This window comes from Ursus americanus, chromosome 5, assembly GCF_024610735.1.
Source record: "Ursus americanus isolate L20-20 chromosome 5, mUrsAme1.1.p, whole genome shotgun sequence".
NCBI lineage: Eukaryota > Metazoa > Chordata > Mammalia > Carnivora > Ursidae > Ursus > Ursus americanus.
Genome location: NC_142131.1, coordinates 78,805,341 through 78,826,250, shown reverse-complemented (window position 1 = coordinate 78,826,250; position 20,910 = coordinate 78,805,341). Strand labels below are relative to the sequence as shown.

Genomic DNA, 20,910 nt, shown 5'->3' with positions numbered 1-20,910 from the left:
GATTCAATAAAATGTACTTGTAAGGATGACATGGTCCCTTTTGCACAGACCATTGATGAAGGCCAATTGAGTGCAGAGGGACATATTTTGTATACATTTTATACCTCCTGAATTGTAAACTATATAGATGATTTATATTAAAAAATATGAAAAAAAAATTTAACCCAGAATATGTCTCCCCAGGACACAGGGTTGCTCCATACTCAGTTTCCACCCCAACTGGTTATACTGCCTTTCAGTTCCTGCACTAACCACCCAGAGTTAGCAAAGACTCCCCAGGTTTCAGGGCTCAGTCCTTGAGAAGACTACTCTCACTTCAGACACTAGCTGTACTTGGGGCGATCCCCTAGGTCACCTGGATCTCCAACTGTCTGCAAATGAGAGGGGTCCTTGTAACCCTCTCAGGCTTGCTAATCGATTAGGATGTTTCACGTGAGTCAGGAAAGTGTTATACCTACAAGTGCAGTTTTATTTTAAAGGATACACATAGGGTGAGGTCTGGGAGGGAGTACGCAGCTTCCGTGCCCCTCCCCATGCAGTCAGAGCACTGAACCCTCCCAGAACATCAACGCAAACATCAACCAAGAGGCAACTTGAGCCTTCGTGAACAGGGTTTTGATTGGGGTTTCATTACATAGACATGATTGATCAGGTCATTGACCACTTGACTGACCTTAATCTCCACCTCCCTTCTCCTTCCCAGGGGTCCAGCTGGCTAAAAGTCTCCACCCTCTATTCACATGGTTGGTCTTCCTGGTGATCAGCCACTGACCTGAAGCTATCTAGGATCCTGCCAGCAATCACTTCGTTAGCATAACAAAGTCAGCAACCAAAAGACAGGAAATTCCCAGGGTTTCTGAAGCTCTGTGCCAGGAAGCAGGGACAAGGGCTAGATACACTCTTTATTAGGCTTCACTGCCCATACAGTGTGGGCTGTCCAAGATTAACAGGGGGGCCACTAGTGTCATTTTCCCAGGACTCAGGCCTGTGTTCTCTGATTCTGGATTCAGATTCTGTATGGCCTGGATCCCTTACCCTGGTTAGTGTGGCCTCTGAGATGTCACTGAGAAGCCTTCTGCCTGGGATCCGGTGCCCTCCTCTCACTCATGATGCCAAAACACACTATAACAATGGCCTTGGGGCCTTTCAGTTTCATTTCCTGGCAATGGCTGTGTTTCTGGGAAGAAGAGCCCTCAGAACTCTGATTTCACTTTCTGTTCTTGCAAATGTAGAGCTCTGCAATGTGATGGCTCCTTCTTACTATTGGCCCGATTCCTGTGTGGGTTGAGCAGAGGCCAGAGATTATTTAAGTCCTGCCCACTCCTCACAGGCAGTGTAGACATTTGGGGGTGACAGTCAGCTCTTTAATCTCTGCACTGACCACACCAGCACACAGGACCTGTTCCAGTGAAAGGCCAGACCGTGCAGAGGAGCGCTCCTGCTGTGGGCTTAGGGAGCCATTCATCCAGGCTCAGCATTTCCTAAGCTACCCAAGGACACATTCAGAGCTCAACTCCGACACCAGAAGTCTCTTTTCCTTCAGGAACTGGTAAGCAAGGAATCACTTTGGATTGAGTGCAGGTCTAAAAATAGAATTAGAGATCTGTAGGCCTGAGGTTGGGAGAGTCTGCATGGTTGATTTTGGGTGCTGTGGACTTGGACATCTGAGGGGCAGAATGTCCGGTGGATGTCTTAATCCAGTTAGAGCATTTAACTATTTGGGACAATTTCAGAAGGCTGTTGAAGAACAGACTTTGTGCCTGTGAACTGCAGAATGATCATGTGAATGTTAGGGCTGTCAGTAGATAGGGGCTTTTCCCCAAGAGCTTCAGCATCAGACTCCCCCCCCCCATGCTTAAATACCTTTCCCTGGGGAGACAATGCATGTATTATCTATTAATAACAAAATTCAAATAAATAAATTTTAAAGAGTGATTAGCTTTATCAAAGATTCATGAATTAGGCAGCATTTACCTAGGAAATAGGAAGGAGCTCCACTGAGCTGTAGGAAATGAAATGTTTTTAAAGGAAGAGAGGAGGAGAAAAAGAAAGAAATCATTAACAGGTCCTTTACCACTGTGAGGGCATCAGCTTTGACTCAGGGCAAAGCTTCATCCTAACTGGAAAACACACATACAGAAAGAAGAACACATTGACAACCCAGGCTAGGTGATAACTGAATCAAGAATAGTTGTGGGTGTTCAAATGTGTCTCAAAGGAAGAGGTGTGAGTCCTCTGGGGGGCAAAAATAATTTTTTCAAGATAATGGGTCTGACAAGTCAGACACTACTGGTAGACTGTTCCCACAATTTTTTTTATTATGATATATTAATCATCGTACAGTACATCATTAGCTTTTGATGTAGTGTTCCATGATTCATTGTTTGCTTATAACACCCAATGTTCTGTGCAATACATGCCCTCCTTAATACCCATCACTGGGCTAGCCCATCCCCCCACTCTCTAAAACCCTCAGTTTGTTTTCCACAGTCCACAGTCTCTTGTGGTTTATTTCCCCTTCTGTTTACCCTCCCATCATTTTTCCCTTCCTTCTCCTACTGATCTCCCTGCTATTCCTTATGTTCCACAAATGAGTGAAACCATACGATAATTGTCTTTCTCTGCTTGACTTATTTCACTTAGCATAATATCCTCCAGTCCCATCCATGTTGATGCAAATGCTGGGTAATCATTCTGATGGCTGAGTAATATTCCATTGTATATATGGACCACATCTTCTTTATCCATTAATCTGTTGAGGGCATCTGGGCTCCTTCCATAGTTTGGCTATTGTGGACAATGCTGCTATGAACATTGGGGTGCATATGGCCCTTCTCTTCACTATGTCTGTATCTTTGGAGTAAATATCCAGTAGTGCAATTGCTGGGTCATAGGATAGCTCTATTTTTAACTTTTTGAGGGACCTCCACACTGTTTTCCAAAGTGGCTGTACCAACTTGCATTCTCATCAACAGTGTAAGAGGGTTCCCACAATTATATAGAAGCCTCCCCTCAACTGTCTAGCCATAGTTTGGATCATCTTAAAGACACTATGGTGGGTGAGGGAATTAAAAGCAAACAAGCAAAGAAAAAAACACAATGGAATTTGCCAGTGAGCCAAGAAAAACCAAGAAGCTGTCTTGGTTTCCCAGAGCCTTAATGTTCAACTTACAGCCATTGGTTACTCACCTTATTTTCTCTGATTCAGAAGCAGAGTGTTGCCATGTTACCCTAACATCAGAATGGCGGACATCTCACAATGAGGGGACATTTTTGCAGCAGCAGAAGGGATGTTATCCACATGTGCCACAATCTTTATAGATACTTTCGCTGGCTGCTTTTGAATGAGAGTCAGCTGGGGCATTTTCCTGATACTCTGGTTCAGTCCTTTTAGTGTGAGCCTCAGTTTTGACCACAGCAATTTCAGAAGGTAAGAGAGTAATTACAAGCGATAACATTATACTCATATGTATCACATTTCCGGGAATGTCACGTAATTTCTAGAACTCTTGTATACCTACACAAATAGAACATAAAACACAGGATCTTTGTTTTCTAGGAAGATCACTTAATGGATGGAGAACATTCACAACCTACTACCAAAAGTAGATCAAATCGTGGAAAAACAAAGAAAACTTTGTCATTTTGACAGGCAAGAAACCAAATTCTAATATTGAACCAGCTTACTTATGTATTAAAATTTATTCATTCCAATGTGAGTCAGTCCTGACAGGCATAAAATTCCTTTCCAAAGATTCCTTTTTCACAATCTTTTACAGCTTTCTTCTGCCTCAAAAAAAGTGCATCTTCAGTCCACATACATTTTTTTATTACTCTTTCATTCAGAGTTATTTCCTTTTTTATTTTTACTAGCTCTAACCACATACATTAATTAGAGTCCTTGACCCTTAGAAATTTTTTTTTTTACCCTCCAAGTAGAACATTTTATTAGGCTTTCTGCTTTTCAACATTACTAAAAATTGGTGTTTTGTGTTTTTTTCCTGGTGGTGGTACTTTTACAAGTTTTTTTAAAATGTTTTTTTATTATATTATGTTAGTCACCATACAGTACATCCCTGGTTTCTGATGTAAAGTTCAATGATTCATTAGTTGCATATAACACCCAGTGCAACATGCAATACGTGCCCTCCTTACTACCCATCACCAGTCTATCCCATTCCCCCACACCCCTCTCCTCTGAAGCCCTCAGTTTGTTTCTCAGAGTCCATAGTGTCTCATGCTTCATTCCCCCTTCTGATTACCCCCCTTTCTTTATCCCTTTCTTCCCCTACCGATCTTCCTCGTTCTTATGTTCCATAGATAAGAGAAATCATATGATAATTGTCTTTCTCTGCTTGACTTATTTCACTTAGCATTATCTCCTCCAGTGCCGTCCATGTTGCAGCAAATGTTGAGAACTCGTTCTTTCTGATAGCTGAGTAATATTCCATTGTATATATGGACCACAACTTCTTAATCCAGTCATCTGTTGAAGGGCATCTCGGTTCCCTCCATGATTTAGCTATTGTGGACAATGCTGCTATGAACATTGGTATGCATATGGCCCTTCTCTTCACTACGTCTGTATCTTTGGGGTAAATACCCAGTAGTGCAATGGCTGGGTCATAGGGTAGCTCAACTTTTAACTCTTTTTTTTTTTAAAGATTTTATTTATTTATTCGACAGAGATAGAGACAGCCACAGAGAGGGAACACAAGCAGGGGGAGTGGGAGAGGAAGAAGCAGGCTCATAGCGGAAGAGCCTGATGTGGGGCTCGATCCCATAACGCCAGGATCACGCTCTGAGCCGAAGGCAGATGCCTAACCGCTGTGCCACCCAGGCGCCCCCCAACTTTTAACTTTTTAAGAGACCTCCACACTGTTTTCCAGAGTGGCTGTACCAACTTGCATTCCCACCAACAATGTAGGAGGGATCCCCTTTCTCCACATCCTCTCCAGCAATTGTTGTTTCTTGCCTTGTCAGTTTTTGCCATTCTAACTGGTGTAAGGTGGTATCTTAGTGTGGTTTTGATTTGAATTTCCCTGATGGCTAATGATTTTGAACATTTTTTCATGTGTCTGTTAGCCATTTGTATGTCCTCATTGGAAAAGTGTCTGTTCATATCTTCTGCCCATTTTTTGATTTGTTTATTTGTTTCTCACGTATTGAGTTTGAGAAGTTCTTTGTAGATCTTGGATACCAGTCTTTTATCTGTAGTATCATTTGCAAATATGTTCTCCCATTCCATGGTCTGCCTCTTAGTTTTTTTGACTGTTTCCTTGGCTGTGCAGAAGCTTTTTATCTTGATGAAGTCCCACAAGTTCATTTTATCTTTTGTTTCTCTTGCCTTTGGAGATGTGTCGTGAAAAAGGTTGCTGTGGCCGATGTCAAAGAGGTTGCTGCCTATGTTCTCCTCTAGGATTTTGATGGATTCCTGTCTCACATTGAGGTCTTTCATCCATTTGGAGTTTATCTTTGGGTATGGAGTGAGAGAGTGGTCAAGCTTCATTCTTTTGCATGTAGCTGTCCAATTCTCCCAGCACCATTTCCTAAAGAGACTATCTTTTTTCCACTGGATGTTTTTTCCTGCTTTATCAAAGATGAGTTGCCCAAAGAGCTGAGGGTCCATTTCTGGGTTCTCTATTCTGTTCCATTGCTCTATGTGTCTATTTTTGTGCCAGTACCATGCTGTCTTTGTGATCACAGCTTTGTAGTACAGCTCGAAATCCGGCATTGTGATGCCCCCAGCTTTGTTTTTCCTTTTCAACAGTTCCTTGGTGATTCAGGGTCTTTTCTGGTTCCATACAAATTTTAAGGACTATTTGTTCCAGTTCTTAGAAAAATGTCCTCGGTATTTTGATCGGGATAGCATTGAAAGTGTAGATTGCTCTGGGTAGCATAGATATTTTAACTGTGTTAATTCTTCCGATCCATGAGCATGGAATATTTTTCCATCTTTTTGTGTCTTCCTCAATGTCTTTCAAGAGTGACTTATAGTTTCTAGAATATAGATCCTTTACGTCTCTGGTTAAGCTAATTAAAGGTAATGTATGGTTTTTGGTGCTATTGTAAATGGGATGGATTCCCTAATTTCTCTTTCTTCAGTCTCATTTTTCATGTATAGAAATGCAACTGATTTCTGAGCATTGATTTTGTATCCCGCTACATTACTGAATTGCTCTATAACTTCTAATAGTTTGGGAGTGGATTCTTTTGGATTTTCCATATAGAGTATCATGTCATCTGTGAAGAGAGACATTTTGACTTCTTCTTTGCCGATTTGGATACCTTTTATCCCTTTTTGTTGTCTGATTGCTGTTGCTAGGACTTCCAGTACTGTGTTGAATACAAGTGTGGAAAGGGGACATCCTTGTCTTGTTCCTGACCTTATGTTAAATGCTCTCAGTTTTCTCTGTTGAGTATGATGTTCACTGTGGGTTTTTCATATCAGAATTTTATTTTGTTGAAGTATGTTCCCATTAGACCTACTTTGTTAGGGTGTTTATCATAAATGGGTGTTCTACTTTATCAAATGCTTTTGAATCTATTGAAATGACATGTGGTTGTTATCTTTTCTCTTATTGATGTAATACATCACATTGATTATTCTGTAAATATTAAACCACCCTTGTACCCCAAGAATAAATACCACTTTATTGTTCTCCCAACCTATTACAAGGTCTTTGTAACAGAGAAAACCTCAACTTATTTATTTGACTTTAAGTAAACAAAGGTAGAATAAAAATGTTAATTTTAATGTGCATAATTTTAATGCTCATAATGTTTACTTTTCTTAAACCAACAGTCTTAAATTAGCTTTGATACTGAATATTTTACCAGATCACATGAACTTAACATTTAGTTTAGTGTCCATCTTTCTGAGAGTTTTAGAATGCTCAGTTCATACAAGTGCCTGCCTCAAACTAACTAAATAGAGCTCTTTTACAATAAAACCCTCCAGATATATATAGACACACAAACACACAAAGTCCTTATAGCTACTAATTTTTGTGGAAAAGATTTTTAAGATTTAAGATTTTAATATTCCAGTGTTTATCACTGGAATTAATCTTTAGGAGGCCAGATTTTGGGTACAATTTGTATTATTGAAAGGCCTCTTTCTCTTTTTTCCCCCTCAGTCTCAGGCAGTTGTGGGTTTGTTTATATTTTGAAGACATGATAATATGTATAACTTTATGGGGCAGAGAAAGAATGCAAGTTCCTCTAGGAAGGATTTGGGTTTCCTAAGACCAATACGTCACAAGTCCTTTGAGATACACAGGGAAAGTTTTGGGGTTGGCAATAGAATAGGTGAACTTTGAATTACCTCTAGAGCTGACTTTTGTTGATGGTTTCTGTCAAGGCAGTACAGACATAGGATAACTTAGAATGAGTATTCAAATAAAGGAGGATAGTGGAAAGTAGTAAGACTTACATCAGTCTTACAGTATTTTCTATTGTATACGTCATTTCTTTTTTTACCAGCATTTTTGCAGTGACACTTTCAATGAAACTATTTTTGGAATTTTGAAGGTTTTGCTTTTAAGTGCACTTCCTAAGTGATCTTGTCTAATTGGAATGTTCTTCATAAAGGCCACTGTAATTCTAGGTTGTAATTCCCTTGAGGACTGGCAGCAGTTTGGTAGGACCCTAGCTATAAATGGAGTTTAACCCAGATTTCTGTCCAACCATCTCTAGTCACAGATAGGGAGTGGCTCGCATTGTTGTCTGGCCTTACTTTGTGGCCCCCAACCTGACACTTACCAAGCCAAGTTTTAGGGACACAAAAGAGTCTTGTAGATGCTTATAGCTTGCAGAATCATATAAAATAATGTGCTGAAGGGTAAAGCACTTAACTCTGGATTTTAAAGCTCCCATTTATTTATTTTTTTGTTTATTTATGTATTCATTTATTTATTTACTATTTTTCTTTAGACTAAGGCTTAACCTCATGTACACATTAACAGAAACCAACAGTACTGAGCTAATGGAACTATGGACACCAGCAGTACCCAGATAACTAGGGCCTGGGACAAGGAATGAACAAGCAGACCTCCAAGAATGAGGACTGCAGCCTGATTACACACATGGAGAACTGTAGCTGCAGTCAACAGTTCCCAACTTGAAATCTGAGTTCAGAACCAAGGACTAGGTTTAGAAGTTACTGTGGACTGTCCAATAGAGTGTCTTCTACACATTACCACCAATGTCCATCATGGACTAAACCAGAAGGTTCCAAAAATGAAGACTGCAGATAGGAAGAGGGGAACAGACTAAGCCAGCAAAGAGCAGTAAATACAGACTGTGGACTGGAACTGGGGATGGGATTCCAATGTGGACTTGTGGATTGAGCCTAGGGTAAGGGCTGGTACTCTTTCAGAGTCTTCAGTGTCAGTGACAGAGTGATCCATTATCCTGGACTTGAAAGGCAATTCAATCAGGAGTTCTAATGCAAAAAAAGAGCAGAGCTCAAAGCAAGATGGACTTAAACCAATGGCCCTCGGAAATGTTAAGAAAGATTGTGAACTCAAAAGGACTCCTGGGACACCACACCTGTGCTTCTTGTAGTCCCCAAATACAGTTTGCTTTGGATCTAGACACTGGTTTACGGCCATACCACCCTGATCACACCCAATCTTGTCTGGATCTAGATACTACCACCAAATCTGTTAAAACATGAAATTCAACCAAGTATATTCTAAAAACCTAATTGGATTCATTAAATGGTTTATGAATCAGACAGTATCCCACCCAGCAAAGAGAAAGGAACTCCATCGAGCTACCAAAAAGGAAAAGTTTTTAAGTACAGGGAGAAAGTAGAAAAGAATCCATTGTTTTAGCCAAGTTTGCCTTCCTAGGGGAGAGAAGGGGATCTGTCAGTATAGTTTTTAGTGCTGACTGGGAAAATGCCATGTTGACTACTGAAAGATTACATCCCTGGCAGTTGAAACGGCTGTTAGGTATTAAGCCTTGTTTTACTGACTTGGGACATTAACTTAAGTGGCTCCATTATGGCCCTGTGGCTTTCTTCTTAACACATCACTCCATAGAACTATAAAGTCTGTGAGTCATGTTGTTGAGAGGATGAGATGAGGAATGTATGTATAGATGCACATCTAAGTTTTACTGGCATGGATTTCTTACATTCCCTCCCATTTCTACCACACCTGAGGAGGACACATCACCAGAGGTTGGAATACAAGCTCCCAGGGATACTGTAAAGTGCTCTGACCCTGCTACCCCTGCATTGCTGTCACAGCAGAAAATAATAAATAACAGAGCATCACATACAACATCAGGTGAGGTATGGAACCTTAACAATAGGGCATGGCTTTTGTGAGGTTGAAATTTGCTCAGCACACAGGATTTTGCTGTCCCCATCTGCTTGTCCTTCCCTCCCTGTCATTTGGTTTCCTTTTGCTGCATTTGTTCTATTCTTCAGGACTTGTCTCAGTCAGAATTTTTCCACACTCTCCTCTGTTCTTTCTCCCACATCCCCTGAGAATGCACTGCATGAGACCACACCTGATAGGGTTGAAGTCTCATCTTGTTGGCTCCTCCTTGAGTCCCTGATTGTGTATGCCTCTTTCACGCTCAGGTTTGCTCATTGTGCTTTGTGCACTACCTGTTGTCCAAAGGGGTGATAGTGTTTGCTCTTCACACAGCAATGGGTTGCTCCTGCACATGCCACATGCTCAAGATTTCCACTCTTCTGAATGTGAAGAATATTCCTGCTGGGTAGTCAGAGGTGCTGGCACCATGATTCCTGGTTGTTTAATAGCTGCCTCTTTCACCCATGACAAGATAGACACCCTCCCCCCAGTTTTCTCTTCTAAGGAGAAAGTCTGCATGCCCCATTCATATGTGTGCCAGTCCAGATAATGTACACTTGGTCTGAATAATTTCCTCCAAAAATATCTTTTGCCAACCTCTCCTGGGCTGCAGCTTATGGCTACCAGGAAGCCCTTGGAGGATGTGTCTGATCCCTCATTTTAGCCAAAGGACACCTCTCCAGGCTGCATACTGCCCAGACATCAGTGGAGACTTGAAGTGACTTGATTCCTGGTGTAAAAACTCTGTTCTGTGTCAGGGTTGTCCAGCAGACCCTGAGGCAACAAATGAAAAGATTACCCCGGACACCTTAGTAGGAGAAAGGAGATGGTCTGGGGACCAGGCGGTCTAGTGGTGAAAAGTCCAGAACCAGATTCTGCCTCCACGTTTATTGTGAATGTTATCAATGCAACAAGGGAATAAGAAAAACAAGAAGGAATGTGAAGCTGTAGTAATTACGACGATGGCATAGGGAGTGTCGTGTGATTGGAACAAGCTGTGCTCCTGAAGTGCATGCAGACAGGGAGTGTGTGGAATGCATGACCTCCAAAGATAAATGTGTCTACTAAGTCAAGCATTTACTCCTTGGACTGGTACATTGAACCAGAACAAGAATCTGGCAATTTTCAGCCCAGAAACCTTAAAGGGGCCCAGTTTTCTGGACACTCCTTCTTTGCCTTTCAACCAGTCTCATCTAGGGACACATGTGTTTATTAAATCTTCTCAAGCCAGGCACTATGAATTCCCTTAGGAGATATCCCATCCCATTTAGTCCTGAGTATATGATTTCCTTGGTGCCCATATCTCAAGGTATTATAATCCTTCATGCTCAAATAGGTCCAGGACTCCAGAACAAGCTCAGTTTGATTGGCATCAGGAAAGGTGACAAAGGAACCTCCTTATCATGGCTGACTTCTTACAACATTCCACTCAGGTCCTACTTCAGTTTTTGCTCACACCACCTTTTCCATCAATAACACTTTATATACCAGTCAGTCCTCCATGTGGCTTGTCTCTCCCATAGGGTTTCTGTTCTTTTATGCACAGACATGAAGCAAGTGATGGGCAGGGTCTCAGGATAGTTGGAGTGCTTCATAGCAAGTCCAGGTAGATAGTCCAGCATGACTTTTTAGAACATGGAAATCCATGCCTCCTGCTGTATCTACTACCAGAAAACAGAATCCTTTTAACACCTTATTTCATGAGCCAACATACCTTCTAAATAAAAGAAAACACATTGCCAATCATTAAAATTTTCTGTCTCCTAATGAAGATATATAGTATCGTTCCTGAGAAGGAAAGGTGCCACTCATCCTTATTTAGCTACCTCGTATGAGAACCAAGGTCTCATGGTGGTGTTGAAGGTTATCGGAAGTGGAATTTCTGGAGGGTCCCACAGCACAGGTGGGAAGGTTGTGGGGGCAAGTGCTGGTGCTGTTTCAGATTTGTCACCATGAAGAAGTGTTATTTTCATAACATTACAAATAAATAAAGCTAAAGCAAGGTAAACAAAGAAAAATGTGGGCAGAAAAGTTTGGAAAGAAGAATCAGTCTTTAAAATCAGTCCTGCAAGAATGAAAAGTATCTTAAAGAAGAAGGGCTTTCCAAGATAAGGGAAGAGACTGAGCAAGGGCAAACTTTACATCCAGGTCAGAAGTCCACACAATGTCTGGACAGAAAGAGAAGGGATGCTGGATACAACGTTGTGCCCAGGACTGACCTTATACCTGTCCCCAACAGCACAGCCCAATCCACCCCTTGGTATACTAACTATTTTTCCTTCTCTCTTTTCTCCTCCCCATAGTGCCTTCTGCTGATCCAGCCATGGGTCAGTCCTCCTCTTCCACAGTCTCTCATACAAAGGGTGGTGATTTGGCCTCCAGCTTTGACAAGTTTTTTAAGGACTTCAAGGTGGAAAGCAAAATCATCTCTCAGGAAACCATCGAGTCAATTCGATCAAGACTGAAAGAGGGGGACCTTCCGAGTGCAGTTTCTGCAATCAGTGATGCATTGAGAGAGATTGATAATGCCCCACTGAGCATTGCTGTGACTGGGGAGTCTGGGACAGGAAAGTCCACCTTCATCAATGCCCTGCGGTGTATGGGGGCTGAGGAAGACGGGGCTGCTCCTACTGGCCCAATAGAGACAACTTTTGAGAGAACTCCATACAAACACCCAAAGTTTCCCAATGTAACATTATGGGACCTGCCTGGCATAGGGACCACTAACTTTCAGCCTCATGACTATTTGGAGAAAATGAAATTTAGGGAGTATGACTTCTTTATTATCATCTCTGCTACACGCTTCAAAATCAATGATGCACAACTGGCTGTAGCAATTAAAAAAATGAAGAAGAATTTCTACTTTGTTCGAACTAAAGTAGACAGTGATTTATATAATCTAAGAAGGAGTCAACCCAACAAATTCAATGAACATGAAATCCTGCAAAGGATCCGCAATGACTGTGTTACTCGACTTCAGAAGGCCAATGTGAGTGATGCTCAGGTCTTCTTAGTCTCCAGCTTTGATTTGGCTTGCTATGATTTCCAAAACCTGGAGACCACCCTTCTGAGGGAGCTCCCAGCCCACAAGCGCCACATCTTCATGCAAAACCTGCCAAATATTACTGAGGTAACCATTGACCGGAAGAGGGATTCCCTGAAACAGAAGGTCTGGCTAGAGGCCTTGAAGGCTGGAGCATTGGCCACTGTCCCTTTCATGGGCTACATCAGTGATAATGATGTGGAGACTTTAAAGGACGCTTTAACCCTCTACAGGGTTTACTTTGGGCTGGATGATGCATCCCTGAAAATCATGGCCAACGACTTGCACGTGTCGGTGGAGAAACTCATGGCAAACCTTAAGTGTCCCCATTTGCTATCAATTGAGAAGGATGATGAGTCCTTAGGGGAAAAACTGTTGAGATACGTGGAAATATTCTGCTCTGTTAGTGGAGGACCCATTGCTGCTGCGCTTTACTATAGCAAGATTTACAGTTTGCAAAATTATTTCCTTGAGACTGTGGTGAGTGATGCGAAAGTTCTTCTTAAAAAAGAAGAGATTTTTAAAGACTCTGAGGACCCTGGGCAAACCTATCTACCTCAGGATGTCAGGAATGAAAATGGGGAAAGTGAGGCAGTCAGTGCCTGAATTATTCTCAGTGTTGACATGGCACTGGTTCCTGGAAAGATGACTTAGGGCTTCCTTTCAGCATTCTGACCCTCTGTCCTTAAGGGTATCACAGATATTTCCATAATACGCTCTTCAACAAACCACTAACTTAGTGACTATTGACAGTGAAAGCAATGAACACTAAAGAATCTTTCCTTCATATGATTCTTTGGGGGGAAATGAAGGACGGTAATCTGGAATTTTCTGCTTGGTGGAGAGAATAACTCTTTGTGTGATGGTTACTTCATACACAGCACTGATCTTTCTACTGATATGTTAGTAAAAAATGGCTATGCATGTAGTGGTTTCTGAAAAATGAATTTTTAAATAAATGTATGTGTAGTGCATCCTTGGTGTTCCTGACATTCTGTTATGAATCCATAAATTCTTTTTCTTAAAGTTTTTATTTAAATTCCAATTAAGGAACATACAGTGTAATATTAGTTTCAGGTGTAGTTTCAGGAGGTGATTCAACACCTCCATGTAACACCCAGTGCTCATCACAAAAAGGACACTCCTTAATTCCGATCTCCTATTTAATCCATCCCCCCCCCAGTCACCTCCCTTCTAGTAACCATTAGTTTGTACTCTATAGTTAAATATCTGTTTCTTGGTTTTCTGTTCTCTGTCTCTTTTTTTCCCTTTGCTTATTTGTTTTGTCTCTTAAGTTCCACATATGAATGAATTCATATGATACTTGTCTTCTTTGAGCAACTTATTTCACTTAACGTAACTCTATTCTCATCCATGTCATTGCAAATGGCAAGACTTCATTCTGTTTTATGGCTGAGTAATATTTCATTGTATCTATATCTTTATCTATATATCATATCTTCTTTTTTTAAAAGATTTTATTTATTTGACAGAGAGAGACAGCCAGCTAAAGAGGGAACACAAGCAGAGGGAGTGAGAGAGGAAGAAGCAGGCTCCTAGCGGAGAAGCCTGATGTGGGGCTCGATCCCAGAACACTGGGATCACACCCTGAGCCGAAGGCAGACGCTTAATGACTGAGCCACCCAGGCGCCCCTATATATCATATCTTCTTAATCCATTGATCAGTCAATGAACATGTGGGCTGTTTCTATTATTTGGCTATCATAGATAATGCTGCTATAAACATTGGGGTGCATGTATCCCTTTTAATTAGTATTTTTCTAATCTTTGGGCACATACCTAGTAGTGCTGCATCATTGGGTACTTCTATTTTTAACTTTTTGAGGAACCTCCATACTTTTTTCCAGACTGTCTGCACCAGTTTGCATTTCTACCAATGGTGCAAGAGGGTTACTCTTTCTCCACATCCTCACCAATACCAGCTGTTTGTCGTGTTGCTGATTTTAGCCATTCTGAGGAGTGTAAGTTGATATATCATTGAAGTTCTAATTTGCATTTCCTTGATAAAGAGTGATGTTGAACATCTTTTCATGGGCCTTTTGGCCAGCTGGATGCCTTTTTTGGAAAAACGTTTATTCATGTCTTCTGCCCATTTTTATGTTATTTATTATTTGTATGTTGAATTGTATAAGTTCTTTGTGTATTTTGGATACTAACCCTTTATCAGGTATGTCACTTGCAAATATCTTGTCCCATTCCAGAGGTTGCCTTTTACTTTTCTTGGCTGTTTCCTTCACTGTGCAGAAGCTTTTTCTTTGATGTTAGTCCCAATAGTTTATTTTTGCTTTTGTTTCCCTTGTCTCAGGAGACTCTTCTAGACAGAAGTTGCTAAAGCCAATATCAGAGAAGTTATTGCGTGTGTTCTCCTCTAGGATTTTTATGGTTCTAAGTCTCACATTTAATTCTTTAATCCATTTTTCTATTTATTTTTGTGTATGGTGTAAAGAAGTGGTACAGTTTTAGGGAGTGTCTCTGGTGTGTGCTGCATGCACTCTGCTGCTGTATTTTGGCTACTCTGTCCGTCGGGCCAATTGTCTGCAGAGGCTCTCCTTGCCTGCAGTAGGCAGTGTTTGGTCCTTGTCCTGAATGTCCTGAGTTTTAACTAAGTGTGCTCTGGTCTTCTTGTGAAATGAGACCTGACACCACCTCTATGAGAACTGAAGACCTGCAGAACTCTCTGGTTGGTGGGAGATGTGGTGTGGGCAGGGATTTGTGCTGGTCTTCTGGAGAAGGAGCCTGTCATGCTGATGGAAACCTGTCATGTCTGACAGAAGCCTGACTAAAAAGGGCATTGCCACTGGAGCTCAGAGGGGTGGGGCTTGGCATATGCAAGTTAAGCAGCCAGCGTTTGCGCTCTGCTGTTTCCTGCAGGTGGCTCTGTGTTTATACTGAAGGGTGGGGAGGGAAATGGCACTGGCCACTTCCTTTGTTCCCAGGGAGGTGCCTCCACGATGCTGCCTCTCAAGGACTGGTCTGAGAAGATTGAATCATCTCCCCACTATGTGCCCCAGGCGCTATTTAGATCACTGTTTCCACTGTCTGTACTGGGGGTGTTTGCCTGTGTTCTCACAAGGAGCAGTGCAGTGCCCTCTGGGCTGTAACTCAGCTAAGCCCACTGACATTTAAAATTCCAGGTTTAAGCCCTACCAGTTTCAAGAACTCATGACATTCAGACCCTCTTATTTCCCATGCCAGTGGCTTTGGGGAAATGTTTTCCTTTTGTGTTACCTGTGTGCACCAATCACTCTTGTCCTTCTCTGTGACCATGCCTCCCTCCCCTCCACAGCACCCATGATCCCTTTCTCCCCTAAACCATGGCTCTGCACATCCTGCCTTCTTCAATGTGGCCTCTTCTCTCTTCTAGTCATGGAGTTTGGTCTGTAATCTTCATGGTCTATTTCTGGGGTATTTAAGATGATTTGATAGTTATCTAGTTGTGTCTGTGGGACAAGGTAAGCCTAGGGTCCTCCTACTCTGCCACTATTTTCCTCTCCAAAACATTTGCTTTCATTCATGAATGCATGCAATCTGATCATTAATAGATTATCAATTAATGTTCACTGATATCCTTCTTGTCCTTTCTAGGGTCATCATTATATTTAATAAACATAAAAGAGAGTGAGATGAACATGTGTCACAGGAAATGAAAGAGAAACATTAGCTAAGAAAAATCTTTATGTGGGGTATTTGTGAGAGAGACAAGTGCATAAGATGGGAAAATAGTCGGGGGCACCTGGCTGGCACAGCGGTTAAGCGTCTGCCTTTGGCTCAGGGCGTGATCCCAGCGTTATGGGATCGAACCCCACATCAGGCTCCTCCTCTGTGAGCCTGCTTCTTCCTCTCCCACTCCCCCTGCTTGTGTTCCCTCTCTCGCTGGCTGTCTCTATCTCTGTCAAATAAATAAATAAAATCTTTAAAAAAAAAAGATGGGAAAATAGTCAGAGGGTTTGCATATTGCGGGTCTAGATGTTCCTTGCTTGCTAGCAGTATATTCTGTGCTTAAACTTCAAAGGTTAGGGAATAAGAAACAAGAGGATTGTGATTACTACATGGAAATAAAAAAAATGCAAAAGATCCTTAAACATATCCAATCCTTCATCTAATAAGGGAAATGCAAATTAGAAATGACATCTACACTAAGAAATCATTTATTCCCTATTAGATTAGGGGAAATTGCAAAGTTTGGTGGAATTGTAGAAAAATAGTTGTTGTCATACAATGCTGGTGGTTGCAGAAATGATATAGCTTATAATATGGTGAATTAAACCATCTCTAGGGAAATCACACACACATTTACACTTTGCCACAGTGATCACACTTTGAAGAATCTGGGCCATAAAAATTGAGAGTAGATTGGTGATTGGCAGGGGTTGGAAAGTGGAGAAAATGTGTAATGCTATTGAAAGAGTACAAGCTTTCAGTTATAAGATGAATGTGACTACAGTTAATAATACTGTTTTGTATGCTTGAAATTTGTTAGCAGCATAGGTCCTAAGCATTCCTACCACACAGGCACAAAAGTTAAATATGTGAGGTGATGGATGTATTAATTAACCTGATTGTGGTAATCATTTCACAAAATGTACAATTATATCACATCATCACCTTGTGTACTTTAAATACATATGATTTTATCTGTCATTTTTACCTAATAAGCTGGGGGGGAATGAACAAATAAATTAGAAATATATATATACAATTTTTAATATATATATAAAGTTATTAATTGCAACACTATTTGAAATGGGAAAGCACTAAGTTGAAATGTTCTTCAACAGGAAATGTTATTGCCACAAAATAGACGACTTGACAACTATCCAAAGAGTGAGTAATACCCTATATATTGCTATGCTCTCATCTCCAGGATATATTGTTTATTCAAGCAAAAACTAAGATGGAGAATTATGTGTATAGTATGTTACTGATGATCTAAGACAGTTCAAAATGTAAATATAGATTTGCATATATTCTTCAATTAAACATGAGAAAACTTTAGGAATAAAATTCAATTAGCTACAGGGGAAGTGATGATAGTGGGTGGAGAGGCAATGGTAAGAGCTAGATTTCACTTAATGCAACATATTTTCATTGGAACTATGCAAATGTTTTACATAGATATATAACTGTATAGTTAAACAGAGACCCAACATTTATGGAAGTACAAAGCAAATCAAAATAAATTAATCTAAGCTAATGGGTGGACTAACAAAGCAGAAGATTTTTTTAAATTTTATTTATTTATTCATAACTTTAAAAATTACAGTATAATTAGAGTTAAGACGGCAGAGGAATGGGGGGCCCTAAGTTTGTCTCATCCCTTGAATACATCCAGATAGTTATCAAATCATTCTGAACACCTGAGAAATCAACCAGAGATCTGAGAAAAGAAATGCTATGAGTCTACTTGTAGAAAAGTGAGCGCTTTTAGAAGTTAGGAGGTGTGGAGACTTGAACCTGGGGTGACATAACTGAGGATACGGCAGAGAGGAGGGACCTGCTTAAGGAGGCTTCTGCAAAGTATTATAAGCAAAAGAGAGCAAAATTGGAATGTTTAAAAATCTGCTACAATGAAGGACGTCCCTGGCTTAAAAGTGCTCAGGTGGTGATCAGGGCAGAATCACAGATGTGACGGTGTGATCTCAGGATCCCCAGTGTTACAAGAAGAATGGGGGGGGTGTGCCTGAGTGGGGCAGAGTTCCCAGGCATAGGGGTGGGGAAACTGGCTGAAAACAGTGAGTCTAGGGGCCAGCTATCTGCTCTATGTTGCCACAAACTGTGAACCACTCCACAGTCATACCACTGCTTTCCTGCAAGGGAACAAGCAAAAAGCAGAAGTGTGATGAGACCCACTCCCTCCGCTGGGAGGAACAGCATGGGTCCCAGCCACAGGAGTCTGTAAAATTTGGAGTTTTGAAACTCAGTCACATGCCTGAGATTAAAAAAACAAAACACCCAAAAACTTAGTCACAGGCAGGGTGAACACAGAGTTCTGATGGAAACCAGGGAGACGAGAGTGATTGCTTTTTTGTGAGGGCTCACTGAAGGGTGGGGAGCGTGAACTTCCAGCTCTGGAGCTAGAGAGTGGGGCACCATCATATTCATCCTATAGATCAATGTTGAAAGACTTCAGGGAGCAAAACAGCTGCACATGCTGGAATCTGGAACCACCTACACTGAGCACTGCCTCTGTGCAAGGGAGAAACGTTTGTAATAGGGCAGGTCCACCTGAGAATCAGCACAACAGGCCCATCCCTGAGAAGGCCAGCACAAACAATTGACTCCCATGAAGTTTACTGATCATACGGGGTTGCAAAGCTTCAGATCTTGGGGAAAACAGTATATAGCATTCTTTGTATTTTTATTCTTTAGTCTTTTAGTATTATTTTTTCAGTTATTGTCTTATTTTTTTCAATTCTTTTCTTCTTTCTTAATTTTTATTTTTATATATATATATGTTATATATATATTTTAAATTTTTTGTTTCCATTCATTGTATTTTATAAATATCAGTATAGCAGTAGAGCAATCTATCTATATCAATCAATCTATCTATCTATCTATATTTACATTTTTCTTTCTTATTTTGGGATCTAGTTTTTTTTTAACAAGGAGACCAAAACACACCCAGGATCTAGTGTTTGTTTTGTTTTGTTCTTTTTTTGTTTTGTTTTGCTTTCTGTTGTCATTATTATTCTTGTTTTTTTTTTCCTTTTCTTTCTATGTTTCTTTTCTGGACAAAATGAGGAGATAGAGAAATTCACCCCAAAAGAAAGAACAAGAGGTAGTACTCACTGCAAGAGATTTAATCGATCTGGATATAAGTAAAGATGTCTGAACTAGGATTTAAAACAATGATTATAAAGATACTAGCTGGGCTTGAAAAAAGACAATAGAGAAATGCTTGCTGTAGAAATAAACCAAACAAAACAAAGTTACAATTTATTCAGGCCAAATTTAAAAATGCTGTTGTTGACATGCAATCCCAAGTGGAGGCCATAAAAACAAGGATGAATGAAGTAAAAGAGCAAATCAGCAATATAGAAAATAAAATGATAGAAATAAGGAAGCTGAAAAGAAGACAGAAAGAAAACTATTAGATCACAAAGAGATTTACAGAAATCAGTGATTCCAAAAGGCAAAATAATATCAGTACATAGGGGTCCTAGAAGATGAGGAGTGGGAGAAAGGAGCAAAAGTTTTATCTGAACAAATTATAGCTCAGAACTTCCCTAAACTGAGAAAGGAAACAGACATTCAAATCCAGGAGGCATAATAAGCCCCCTCAAAATTAATAAAATTAGGTCAAACCTTGACACACAATAGTGAAGCTTGCAAATTTCAAAGATAAAGAGAAAATCCTGAAAGCAGCTCAGGACAAGAGGTCCATAAATGACAATGGTAGAAACATAAGGCTGGCAGCTGACCTGTCCACAGAGATCTGGCAAGCCAGAAAAGACTGGCATGATATGTTCAATGTGTAAAATGAGAATAATATGCACTAAGATTACTTTACTCATCAAAGCTGCCATTCAGAATAGAAGGAGAGATAAAAAGCTTCCAGGACAAACAAAAACTAAAGGAATTTGTGATGACTAAATCAGCCCTGCAGAAAATATTAAAAGGAATCATTTGAGTGGAGAGAGAGCCCAATAGTAACAAAGACCAGAAAGAAAAAGAGATGATCAACAGTAACAATGACTTTACAGGTAATATAATGGCACTAAATTCAAGTCTTTCAATAATTACTCTGAATCTAAATGGATTCAATGCTCCAATCAAAAGACATAGGGTATGACAGTGAGTATAAAAAAAGAAGACCCATCAATATGTTGCTTAAAAGAGACTCATTTTAGATCCAAAGACACCTCCAGATTGAAAGTGAGGGGGTGGAGAACCATTTATCATGCTAATAGACATCAAAATAAAGCTGGACTAGCCAACTTCTGTCAGACAAACTAGATTTTGAACCAAAGACTGTAGCAAGGGATGAAGAGGGACACAATATCATAATAAAAGGGTCTATCCAACAAGAAGACCTAACAAAGGTAAATATTTTTGCCCCTAACATGGGAGTGGCCAAATATATAAACCGATTACTAACAAAATTAAATACACTCATTGATAATAATACAATAATAGTAGGGGACATTAACACCCCACTGACAGCAATGGACAGATCATCCAAGCAGAAGATCAACAAGGAAACAAGAGCTTTGAATAAGAAGGGCATCAGATGGACTTCACACATATGTTCAGAGCGTTCTATCCTAAAGCAACAGAACACAAATTCTTATTGAGTGCACATGGAACATTTTCCAGAATAGATCACATACTGGTTCACAAATCAGGTCTCAACCAGTACCAGAAGATAGAGATCATTCCCTGCATATTTTTGGACCACCGTGCTTTGAAACTGGAACTCAATCACAGGAGGAAATTTGGAAAGAACTCAAAAACATGGAGGCTAAAGAGCATCCTACTAAAGAATGAATGAGTTAAACAGGATACTAAAGA

General features: G+C 40.5%; 1 protein-coding gene and 1 pseudogene across 4 annotated transcripts in view; both read left to right on the top strand.

Annotated features, from left to right (window-relative positions):
* The first annotated feature begins 1,410 nt into the window (after window positions 1-1,410).
* LOC148110163 (interferon-gamma-inducible GTPase 10-like) lies at window positions 1,411-13,349 on the top strand. Of its 3 annotated transcripts, none has more exons than XM_087862403.1 (3): window positions 1,411-1,549; window positions 9,173-9,299; window positions 11,636-13,349. In XM_087862403.1, the coding sequence occupies exon 3, from the start codon at window positions 11,656-11,658 to the stop codon at window positions 12,979-12,981; it is 1,326 nt and encodes a 441-aa protein (XP_087718529.1). In that variant the 5' UTR covers window positions 1,411-1,549; window positions 9,173-9,299; window positions 11,636-11,655; the 3' UTR covers window positions 12,982-13,349. The 3 variants fall into 3 exon arrangements, with proteins under 3 accessions (XP_087718529.1, XP_087718530.1, XP_045634970.2); XM_087862404.1 differs by having other exon boundaries at window positions 9,173-9,304; XM_045779014.2 differs by lacking the exon at window positions 9,173-9,299 and having other exon boundaries at window positions 1,413-1,549.
* LOC123780223 (immunity-related GTPase family M protein 1-like) overlaps window positions 1,414-20,910 on the top strand; it is a 37,709-nt pseudogene continuing 18,212 nt past the window's right edge. Inside the window, exons 1-2 of the transcript XR_006776365.2 lie at window positions 1,414-1,549; window positions 17,175-17,220. The product of XR_006776365.2 is annotated as an immunity-related GTPase family M protein 1-like (transcript). The remainder of the gene's footprint in view (window positions 1,550-17,174; window positions 17,221-20,910) is intronic.